The following is a 12,106-nucleotide window of genomic DNA, read 5'->3' as shown; positions in this document are numbered from 1 at the left end:
TCTTAAAATTTCAAGCAATTTGTTATGTATGACTATGTAATATTGAATAATAGCTTTAGTTGGGTAAAACTGTGTTCTATATAATTTGAAGCCTTAATATTTAAACTAGCAAGTAACATTTTCATAATTTTTAAACATTTTTGAATCTTATCCCTACCATCTAGATTTGTCAGGTGAGTTTGTTTTGCATATACTTTTCTCGGATGTTCACTTTATTTCTTAAAATTATTTATTAAAATAAAAATAACATATAATTATAAGTTAGTCAGGCCAATTTGTGTTTTATGTAATATTTAAATTAATCTGGTAAATTTGCGTAATTAATAATAAATGTATATTCTTAGACATAAATCAGGTTTTTAAAAAAAAGAATAGTTTGTTGTCGTAATCACACTGTAGATTTTTAATTTTAAAATAGTCAGGTGAATTTCATAATAAATCATTTGTAGAGTCCTAACATTAGTATTTTAATTTGTCTGGTAAATATGCAATGTCTATTTTTTCAGCTTTAAAAAAAAATCTTATTTAATGTGCTTTATAAAAACCTATAACTTGACGCGGCCTATCATTAAATATGTTTTTTTTTAATTATTATTATTATTGTCTGTACGTGATCCCGGTACATTCCCGTGCCGGTGGTTTTATTTTTACACCGTGCAGCCGGATCGTGTCGCCGCCGCTGCAGGTGTCGGACAGTCCAGCCCTCCGAGGCTCGGATGAGGAAGTAGCTCCGCTGGTACGTGCGCTGAATCGGACAGCGACACAGAAAGTAGTGAGTATCTTTACATTTCAGCCTATGCGGTCACCACCGGAGCCACACGCGGTGAATGATGCTCTACTTATACACGTATTTATCCCGGTGATTGAATGAAGCGAGGCCGCGGATGTGAGCTCAGGCAGTCCGGCTGTGGAGCCAAGCCCATCCCGGCTGTCAGTGCTATCAGCGGGGTGACTGATGGAGCCTTTACAACAACAATGCATGGACTTCTATTAGCTGCTAGTGCTAATCTACACTGTTTATATTACATGCTAATGTTAAAAACAACACAGTGTAGGGTGTGTTGAGGTTGTAAATGCTGGGCTTGTTTACAGACACCTGCTCTATAACACAGCAGATAGGCCTGTGATGTGGTTTTATATCAGATAGTATGACCTAATAAACCCTCATCTGCCACATAATGCCTCCCTCAAGCCTGCTAATATGTTAATAATCACCCAATAGCACATGATCATACCCATGCTTCATGCTGGCACTCATCCCTGTCATTTATTTATCTTTATAATGTCATTTATCCAGCACACCTTTATTACCTGCAGCTCTTTGTAATTACAAGCTGTTAACACTGCGTTGTACTCTTGCACAATGTTCATTCATATTGCTTCTTTTGCACTAAAGGTTGATGCCAAACTGCGTTTTCTCGTCTCTGTGCAATGACAGTGGAGTTTATTCTAATGCAATTCTAGCTTCCTGTTGTGTAGCAGCTTTAAAATGCCAGTTTTGTGTAAGGTTGGTGTTTCAAAATGCAGAGTGCACGCTGTTGCTCGTGCTGCAGCTGCATAAGACATGTTTGTTGCGTTTACGCTCAGTTTAATTGGCTGTTTCTCTCTGTTTTAATCATGATAATAGGAAGAAATTGCATTTGTTGGAACCCGTCAGCACACTCAAGTGCATCTACAAGACATTAGGCATGATGAGACGCAGTCAAAGTAGATGTTTGAGTTGCGATAGATGCGCTGCTATAAATAAACGTGCTTCAAGTCGTGATTTGAACAGAGTCCAGCTGATCGACGGCTGATAGTTCAAGAGTCATGGTGCAGAGCAGCTGAAGGAGCTGGCAGGCATGTTGCTGAGTCCAATATTTGGGAGCAAAGCTACAGAGAGGGACGATCTGAGAGACGTCAGGGATCCCGGATGATGGAGGGATTTGAAAATGAGCAGGAGAACCTTGTGATATGATCTGATGCTGAAAGAGGAGCTGTGTGATGTGATGGTATCAGCGAGAATGTAATAACGTCATTTGATACTGGTTACAATACATGTAGTGCTAACACAGTTGAATGCATACGGTGCCTCTCCTAAATATGATGACAGCTGTGGATGACTTCATGTGTAATTTAAACTAAATATTTCCCCCTTTCTGTGTTTTTTTAATTTCATTCTACTGTCAGAGTACGCTGCCCAACTTGCAAATAAAAAAAGAAGCAAAATCTGTTTGGTCATCGAGTGGAATCTAGTTAGAAGCTTGTAGATGGATCAGCCTCTTTCAATACTGCAGACGCTTCAGATCATAGATATGTATAATAAAGGCCTTATTATACATATCTATGCTTCAGATGACTTGTTCATGTTGCAGTAACCAGGAAAAAGAACTTCACGGCTGCCACGTGTCGCCAACAAACCCTAAATGAAGACTGAATGTTTGCATGTGGTTGGTTGAACTGTAGGTTTTCCAGCCATGAAGCTTCGCCTGCACTTCGTGGTGGACCCCATGGGCTGGCTGTGCATCAGCGTGGTGTTCGGGATCTGGCTCTACAACACCTTCTTTATTCCCAAACTCGTGCTGCTTCCTCACTACAACGAAGGGCACATCCCGTGGGCCATCGTTGTTTGTGAGTATCCTCGTTTCTCTGTCAATACATGAAAGGTTAGAAATGGAATTTGTCTTTTGCTATTGAGCAGCAACCTGAAAATAAGTGTGTTGACTTGTGTGTTTCTTCAGGCTATTACATAGCGTCAGCACTCTGCATACTGGCCCTGTTCAGAGCTTCCACAGCAGATCCTGGACGTCTTCCTGTGGACCCCCACATACCTCACTCTGGTACGGAAACACGGTGTTATCACCTATTTTACTCTAAATTTTTTTCTTAACGAACAGAATCTGTACATTTTTAGTGCTTATCCATAAGTTTTTCTATCTGTAAGGGGTTGCATGAGGTTAAAAAAGAAATATCTACCCAGATAGTGGGGCTGATCCCAATTGTTGGCAATAACCGATAGTTACATTCAATGTACATAACAGAAAATCAAAATTTAGAAGAACATACTCCAACACAAAGCTTGGAACCTTCAAATTCTTTTGTGTTTGTATGTTTGACGTGAACTTTTCAACATTTATCCTTCAGTGTTCATAAACTATTACTTGTCGTGTAACTGATACGATAACAGGGATATATGACACAAAAACAATGATGCATTTGGGTCTTTCATAGATTTATTTCAGGTTTTCAGGAAATACGATCAAATCTTTTTGTGATGCAGAAAGCTGTGCTAGTCAAATTATCTCTGTGGCATGGCTTCTTAACTTCTTGTGAGTGATTATGATTGACTACAACTGGTGACTCCTCTGAGCTTATTAAAAGAGGTTCCTGACCTTAAGGCTTAACTTAGGTTTGCTGCTGATCACATGAACAAAGGAGGAAAAGTTCTGAAATCAGATGAAACAAAAATTAAGCTTCCAGGCCACAATGACAAGAAAAATATTTGGAGGACAGAAGGGTAGGGCTTAACCCAAGGAACACCAAACCTACCTTCAGGCATGGTGGTGGCAGCATCATGCTCTGGTGCTGGTTTGCTGACAATGGAAGCGGTGGTTTCCACAAAGCAGATGGAATAGTGAAGGAGGAGGATTACCTTCACATTCATCAGGAAAACCTCAGACCAGAGGGTTGGGTCTTGGACAAAGTTGGGTGTTCCAACAACACAATGACCCTAAACACACATCAAAGGTGCTAAAGAGGCCATCGCTGTAGCTCACCTGGTTGAGCTGGCGACCCATGTACAGGGACTATAGTTCCCGATGCAGCGGCCATGGGTTCCAATCCCGCTCATGGCCCTTTGCTGCAAGTCCTTCCCCCATTCTCTCCTACCCCATTTTCCTGTCTCTCTCTCGACTGTCCTATGTAATGAAGGCAAAAAGGGCAACAAAAAAAAAGTGCTAAAGAATTGGCTTCATCCAGCTGGAATCAAGATTTTAGACTGGTCTTCCCAAAGTATTCACCGAAACTCAATCAAGAACCTGTGGATGAAGAAACAAACTTTTCTTGGAAAGCCAACAAATTTAGTTGAACTGCACCAATTCTGCCAAGAAGAGCGATCAAGGACACAATGAGAAGCTTGTAGACGGCTACCAAAAGTGTCTAATTGAGGTGACAATGGACAAAAGACATTTAACCAAACATTACAGTTGCTGTATGTATGTTTTTGACCCAGCAGATTTTGACATATTTCCTAAACACCTATAATAAATCTAAATCTAACATGTCATAGAAAATTCAGGGATGATAGGAATCATTGGAAACTCAAGACTGCCGTGATATGCCAGGTCTTTACAGGTGTATGTAGGCTTTAGTTCAAGAATGTAGATGTCATGATTGTGTCACCATTTCTGATTAACATGCTGATTGTTGTCTTTACGTCACAGAGAGAGAGCATTGGGAGTTGTGCAATAAGTGCAACCTAATGAGACCCAAAAGGTCGCACCACTGCAGTCGCTGTGGCCACTGTGTTCGCAGGATGGACCACCACTGTCCTTGGTAAGCTCACACCCACCCTCATGATACCTCCTATTATAGAGCTTATCGCTTCAAAAATCTCAACGTTTCCTGAGTTGAGACGTTAGATGACTGACTTGTATCCAGTAGCAGTGGCAGCAGGTAATGTGATCTTACTATGAAGCCACACAAAGCCAGTTTACACCTTATTCGTGCACTGATGATACATGAACAACAGTTAAACAAAATCATCTAACTCCTGTTTATTCCCCTGCAGGATTAATAACTGCGTAGGAGAAGACAACCACTGGCTCTTCCTGCAGCTCTGTTTCTATGCTCAGGTCCTCAGTTTATTCACATTGGTGCTGGACTTCTGCCAGTACTATTACTTCCAGCCACTGACAGAACTAGACCAGGTATATAAATAAAGCGCTTTCGGAGCTTTCAGACGACTTTGCAGACTTTTGCATGTGCAGCAGTTTGAACCGCTACTGAGCTTTCTTTGTTATTATTTAGTATTTACTGCACAAAATGCAGTTTTATACCCTTTAAGAGTCGGCTACGACAACAATAAATGGAAAAAAAAGTTCATATTTTACCATGAAACAAGCATCACATGGAGCTTTTACAGTAAAGAGTTGCTGTTGTGCTTCATCTTTCCAGGAGAGGTTCACAACACGCCACGAACTGGCTCTGCTGCGAGTGTCGGCGCTCATGGGTGTGGTCATGTTTGGCGGCATGTCCAGCTTGTTTTACACCCAGATGACGGGCATCCTCTCTGTGAGTACCCACTAATGACTTGTTACATCTCAAGTGAAGCCCTGCATCCATTCACTGCTGTCATTACGTGATTACGCCTTTTCTTAATTGGATTGTTGAACGTCGCTTTAAATGATGTATAAAATACACCCAACAGGCTTTAATTGCAGCGATATTTAGCTTGTGTGTCCTGCTGAAGACGTGTTTTGTCTCTTTTTGAAGGGAAAAACAAGGCTCGCTCGCTGAGCTTCAGACGGAAAAACATGACACAAGATACAGAAATAAACCGATCAATGCCACTAATGTAGTGATCAATAGACAAGAGAGAGAGTCTAGGGTCAGGGTAAATGACAAGCAAGATATTAATTCAGAACGTCGTGGTTTATTTAGCAAAATTACAAGCCAAAGTACTCTACAAGCCTTCGTGAGGAGGTTCGGCAGAGCTGTAGTGTTTGAAATGTTGATGTTGCAACTGTTTCTGGCTGCTCTGGTTTTTAATCAGTGTTCAGAATCTGCACGAGGAACTCATTTTGCAAACTCACTCTGAACGTTTCCCCCCTTGCAGGATATGACCACCATTGAGAAAATGACTCAGTTCACGAATGAAATGTGAGTCTGCAGTAACAGTAATAAAGGTTGATACGTCTTTAAAAAGCGCTCATAGTACATGTTTAGTAATTACCGATGTTTTTTTTTTCTCCGATCAGATATGGCATGAAGAAATCCTGGCAGTGGGCGCTCGCTGAAGTTTGCGGCACTCGCTGGAAGCTCCTGTGGTTCCTCCCGCTCCGGAGCAGACAGCCCCTCCAGGCCGGCTACCACTTCCGCACCCACGTGTAGGCCGGTCCGGTATATCTCCCACCTGCACAGATGGTAGGAGCCGCCATGATGAAAACGCTGTACACACACTACAGAATCCATCTGCTCGCCTTCAGCGTCCTCTTTTGTGCAGTGAGAGCAGCGGTTTGTCAGTGGATACTAGAAGCTTTTCTTTTTTTTTTTTTACAAGGCCCAGACTGGCAGTAAACAGGGTCGAGGAACACCTTCGGGAGCTTTTTTTTTAAACTCACTGTGACTGCTACTTTCAGCAATTGGAAACCACTTTTAACGGCTAATTGCATCAGAAGGATGGAAGTCTTCACCTGAAAGCTGCTGGCAAACGGGACCCCTCTCAGGTTACTTTAATAAAGAGCCTTTACTACTGACCTTTAATCAACTACAGACAGAACTTGGGTAACTTCAGCGTGTCTATTAGAAAGGCATTTTTTTGTATCAGGTTTGTGCCTTGTTTCTTTTAACGTTGTCCTGTTTTACTACACATGAGCAGTGTTTTCGCTTTCTGATTAGTTACACGCGGGATGTTCCTCGTGAAGGGATCTGCACTCCTTTAATTCATTTGACGATATCTTGAATGTTTTCTTGCATCGTTCTACAAGCGTTTTATGTACCAAGTGTTGTTTTATGAAGCGTGGCCACAGAACAAAGTTGATGACTTGAAATATGCGAGTACACGCGACCGGCCGGGTATGAAGACGCGGAGGAGAAAGCGGTTCGTTAACACTTAGTAAAAACTTTGGAGAAATTAGAAATAAGCTTATACAATCAATCTTAGGCTGTATATATCATAGTTAAACCTGCTGTGTAATCAAGTTTAACATTCCACAGCCACTTAATGTCATGACCTGGTGTTGAATTCTTATCGAAGGGGTTTGAGTGTCACGTAAAGTCTTCAAACATATCTTAAATCAGTCTGTTTATCTTAAAGTTTGCTGTTTTGGGAAGTACACTGTACACTAAGTTGTCTTTTTGCTGAGAATTACATGAGAAAATCGCTGCCACTATAATGTCTGTACACTAAATATGATGCTACAAGTAGGGGCTGGTTAGCTTAGCTTAGCATCGGCACCGCCGCACCTGTAGAACTACAACTTATTTATTTTTTTGTAAATATGAAATGAATGAGATGAAACATATTTAGGAGTGACCTTTTGGATACCTTACAAAAAAGCTAAGCTAATTTATTTTGTACTTTATAGTTGAAATGCTAAGCTAAGCTAAGCTAGTCGATTGCTAGTTGCAGCTTCACATTTACTGAACCGACATGAAAGTCGTATCAGTTTTCTCAGTTTTTTTCCCACTATGTCTACATAGTTACTTTATATCTGTTTTTATCTTAAATTTTGCTGGTTTGGGAAGTACACTAATTCACTTCTTTGCTGAGAAATGAATGAGAAGATTGATACTATATTTTATGTTTGTACACTAAATATAAGACTACAGCTAGCAGCTGGTTAGCTTAATGTAGCAAAAAGAGATAAAAAGAAGAGTTTAAATATGGATTTAAAGAATGAGCTAAAACATAATTAGTAGTAAGATTTGGGTAAGAACATTTCTTATTTTTGAACCATTTCATAGCCTTGGTGCTAAGCTAAGCTAGTCGGCTGCTGCTGTAGCTTCCTCATTCACTGAACAGACAAGAAAGTTTAAATGTTTTCAGCTTATTTCCCACAAAGTTGGCCTATTACTTTAAATCAGACTTTTAATCTTAAAGGACTAGCTTGCTGGTTTGGGAAGTATGTTTATTCACTTCTTTGCTGAAAAAATGCTAAGCTAAGCTAGTTGGCTGCTGCTGTAGCGTCATGGTTGCTGAACAAACATGAGAAAAGTGTACATTTTCTCAGCCTATTTTCTACAATTTCACAACCTGTTCCTTTTTATCTTAAGGTTTCCTGGTTTGAGAAGTGCAATAACATACTTATTTTCCGGGAATTAGTTTCATGTCTTTACACTAAATATGAAAGCACAGCTAGCAGCCGACTTGCTTAGCTTAGCAAAACAGCTAGCACCGGTAAAGTTGGTTATAACTTTTTTATAGGTTTGTGAGTGAACTAAGCAAATTAGTTAAATGATAACAAGCAGTTAACCCAGTAAAACTGTTTTCTTCCCTTTAAACCGAGCAAGGCTAGCTCGTACCCCATTTGACAGTTTAAATGCTAAGCTAAGCAAGTCGGCCGCTAGCTGTAGTTTTACTCAACATGCATGAGAATGGTATCAATTTTCTCAATTTACTCTGCAACAAAAGTGAAGAAAATGTATTTCCCACAACATCAACCTGAACCTTAAACCACCCTGTTATGCTGTAATCTTCTTCATCAACCAGAGCACTTACAGTGCAGCGTATTGGCACAAATAACTTGAATACATGTCTTTATTTTATACTCTTGACAATATCGTTTGTGATTTGTACGTATCATTTTAGCTGTCATATAGTTATGTCCGAACAAGTTACTTTATAAATGCATATCTTTATGAATAATACAAAAACTAGCAGATTAGTCTACTTGTGCTCACATGAAGCTCGTTGACACTTGACACAACACTGCAAATTTATTTATGGTGTGTTTTTTGCTGTGACTCTGTGAAACAGTTTAGAGATTTTATTGAATTCCTTCACAGGATACTTAAGGTGACGATAATAATATTAGCATTGCGTGGTTGTCATTGTCTATAATACTTGGCAATCTCTTAGTTAAACCTGTAAACAAAGCTTATCGCGCGTGTGGGGAAATGTTCAAATATCCAAGTAGTGCCTGTCTAGGTCTTAATTTTTACTCTCACGGTTCATCGTCATCCTCGCTGTATGGTCCTCCATACAAGCCAAAGACCAGGGGAAATGTTGCAATAGTCAGCAAGTATCCTGTAAATGCATGCTTCACCAAATTTCTGAAGGTAGCGGTTTAATATTATGCACTGAATTTCACGTTAGTCTATTTTACTGCATCGGTGGTACTTGTGAAAGGAAGTCCTCACTTGAAGTTATTTTATTCGCTGTGTATGGTTTGTATCGGTTGCATTTGCATGAGTGTTTGCTGATAACTTGATATTCAGGTTTTTGGATGTTTGTGTGATTATTTTTTTTTAATGTGTGGTGGTGGTGGTGGTGGTGGTGGGGTTAGTGCATGATTGGCACTAAGAAAAAAAAAATTGGTGATACATAACATTCACAATTTCTTCTGTCTTATAGGTTTTGAAAGCAATAAGCATTGTCAGTAAAGCCATCCTAGTGAAAATGTATTGTGGAGTTTGTAAACCGGTGGATGGGTTTCCGCTCATTACTCACAAACCTGAGATTACTTGTACTTTAGTTACCTCTGCCAAGACTACTGCGGCTGCGGTGTGTAGCTGCGCAGCATATTTTCAATTAGCAACATGCCTACACCTCATGTTGTTAATGAAGGAATAACAGGAAGGCTCGAGTTAATTTGATCTGAATCAAAAGCTGCAGGAAGGCGGAGGTGTGAACATTTCCAGGAGGCTGTTCTTACTCACATCGCCTCGCAGCCTGGCGTCCCCCAGGGCTCTCTGTTTGGATCTGTGCTTTTTGTGCACTTTGTTTATTTAAATAAAAAAAGTGTCTTCAGGCTGTATTTTTTTTTTGTTTAATTTCTGACCTCTGAACACTGGAACAGTTCTGTTTTGTGAATTTAAATGAATACACCATAGATATGTTACCAGTTTATGTCTAGAGCGCCTATGACAAGTTGCCAATTTATTAATTTACAAAACTATTAATTGTGATTATAGAAAATATAAAGGTATTCATATTCAAATAAATTAGATTCTGAATAAGTTTGAGCTGATGTTTTGTCCTTTTTCTTGAAATGCATCTGAAACTTGTTTCCCTGTTGTCCTCATCTTGAAATGGTCAAGTCTAAATATAGCTGCATGCATTGCACCACATTAGCCAGTGTGGCTGAATGTGTAGGTAGGTCAATGTTTTATTTATGCATGTGTACATTTTCTCCTCTCCATTTGCTACCTTTGTCCTGATGATTTGGATCATGCAGCAGTTAGCTTTTTTAACAGCAGTGCTCGCCTCCCTGCGTGCAAAACAATCCCCCCCATCACTATTATGAGGGGACACTGTTGCTGCATCCTGGGCTTAACTCAGCTTATCTACACATATTTTTTTTTTCTGCATAATTGATAATTATTTATCATTTATGCAGGCCAATGAGCCAGTGTCAGTCATGCATATTATATGTTGCATACTGTAATAGCATGAAACAGTTTAGCATTTTAGCTGGAGAGCTAACAATGAACTAATATGGGATTTTTACAGGCAGCATGCTACAATATTACCATCATGTTTATGTTCATGCGTCTCATCAATCAAGCAATCAGCTTTGTTTGTGGCAATTCAAGGAAATGGTAACACAAAGACAGCGGAAGAAGATGAGAAAGTCGGCTTATACCCGCAGGCTACATCCGGTGAGTCAGACTATATCTATTTATCTATTAAGTGATATTACTTTAATAGGAACACGGTGTAATGCCAAACACGACAAACACTGATCTCAGTTCTTTAATTCAGAGAAAACTATTGTTCTGGTATGTCAAAGCAATAAAAGCATTCAGTCATTGAGGACATTCAAACCAGTTTCTTACAGTTCCAGGGTTCTTGTATTGTGTTTGCTGCTTCTCTTGATCCGTTTCTGCCTGCATCTTGTATTTAAAAAAGGAACAATCTTGGAATCTTGGCTTCTTTAAACGACTTTAACTCAAAAGCCACGTTTTTCTGCCACATTTGCAGGAACACACTCAGCTCCAGAGTCACACCGTCTGAATGTTTCACTTGTTATTTGTTGCTCTGTGTAGAAAAGAGCCCGAGCAGTTGTTCAGGTTTCTCCAACCAAATGGTCTTTGTCTTTCTTCTTAAGTCTCAGTGACGCGTGTGTAATGTGTGCATGATCCGTAAACGTAATCAGTGTGTGTAGCCCAAAATGGTTGCATGTTTTTAATTGAACCCACACACACACACACACACACACACACACACACACACACACACAGTTTTATCTGGACCAAATAAAGTCCCCAACATAATCATCGTACACATGCATTTATGGATCATTAATAGTAAATCCTTATAGCACTGTTTGACTTTATATTACTTTAATTTCACATGCAAGAAATGTCTTTGCTTAAAACCAATTAACAACAATTACAAGACTTAATTTTCACTTTTTTTTTAAAAGAAGAAGAAGCAATTTATAACTTTAAATGAGCTTGTTTCATATCAGTCCATTACTGCCTTCATTACAAAGACGGCCTATTTTGCAGCCAGCATTCAGTGGATTTAATATCCCCATCAGGGTTTTTAATAAAATATAGCATCACAAAAATGGGTTTTAACAAGCCTGAAATTTAATTTATCAGTTTGGGCTTTGGGATGGTAAAAAAAAAAAAAAGAATTCATTGTGGATAATAGCAGCCTGCAGCAGGCTGGGTTAAATGTGCTCCTAATCTCTGGTAATGGTTGGTCAACTGGACTAATTAAATAAGTGACCACCTGCTAGTTTTATGGTCTATGACATCTGGCTGAACAAAAGAAATAATTAGCCACATGCTTGATAAACATAAAGTGTGCTTGGAGCTGCTATCGCTCAGATACTCGGCTGTTTACCTGTCTAGGATTGGAGTTAGTGGCTTGGCGTGTTCTGCTGCCATTTCGCCAAAGCCCAGACACGGATTAAGTCTATGGAACACAGAATTTATGACTGGATCACTAATTATTAAGGCGCGTGATCATTTTTCGATCTATCCATATGGGCCATATATCCTATACGGCACAACGATGAGGATCCAACCCCCCCGTCGTCACATATGCTTCGCTCTGAGGCCTTTTTTCTGATCATCTTCCAGTTTTCTGTATCCATAAAAAAGCTAAAAATCTTTCAGATAAAAATACAGTTGCCTCTGAATAAACTTTGACTTGGCAACAAATCATCTATGTAGCCTTTCCCCCCCTTGCTAAAAGCATAATTAGATTTGTCAGACCTCAGCGAGCCACGCC

General features: G+C 39.6%; 1 protein-coding gene across 1 annotated transcript; it reads left to right on the top strand.

Moving 5' to 3' along the window:
• Window positions 1-694: 694 nt before the first annotated feature.
• On the top strand, window positions 695-9,926 carry zdhhc21 (zDHHC palmitoyltransferase 21). Its single transcript, XM_008296348.1, has 8 exons — window positions 695-772; window positions 2,446-2,610; window positions 2,721-2,819; window positions 4,422-4,533; window positions 4,769-4,907; window positions 5,155-5,271; window positions 5,816-5,859; window positions 5,958-9,926. The coding sequence occupies exons 2-8, from the start codon at window positions 2,457-2,459 to the stop codon at window positions 6,088-6,090; spliced, it is 798 nt and encodes a 265-aa protein (XP_008294570.1). The 5' UTR covers window positions 695-772; window positions 2,446-2,456; the 3' UTR covers window positions 6,091-9,926.
• The last annotated feature ends 2,180 nt before the right edge of the window (window positions 9,927-12,106 follow it).

This window comes from Stegastes partitus, unplaced genomic scaffold (assembly GCF_000690725.1).
Source record: "Stegastes partitus isolate 25-593 unplaced genomic scaffold, Stegastes_partitus-1.0.2 Scaffold1123, whole genome shotgun sequence".
NCBI classification, from domain to species: domain Eukaryota; kingdom Metazoa; phylum Chordata; class Actinopteri; family Pomacentridae; genus Stegastes; species Stegastes partitus.
Note: the sequence above shows the minus strand (reverse complement) of the source record. Positions and strands in the feature narration are given on the sequence as shown.

Excerpts from the sequence above, each read along its gene's own strand:
- zdhhc21 (XM_008296348.1), top strand. The coding sequence starts at position 2,457 with ATGAAGCTTCGCCTGCACTTCGTGGTGGACCCCATGGGCTGGCTGTGC. Across the intron at positions 2,820-4,421 it reads CCCCCACATACCTCACTCTG|AGAGAGAGCATTGGGAGTTG; the intron begins GTACGGAAACAC and ends TTTACGTCACAG. Across the intron at positions 4,534-4,768 it reads ATGGACCACCACTGTCCTTG|GATTAATAACTGCGTAGGAG; the intron begins GTAAGCTCACAC and ends ATTCCCCTGCAG.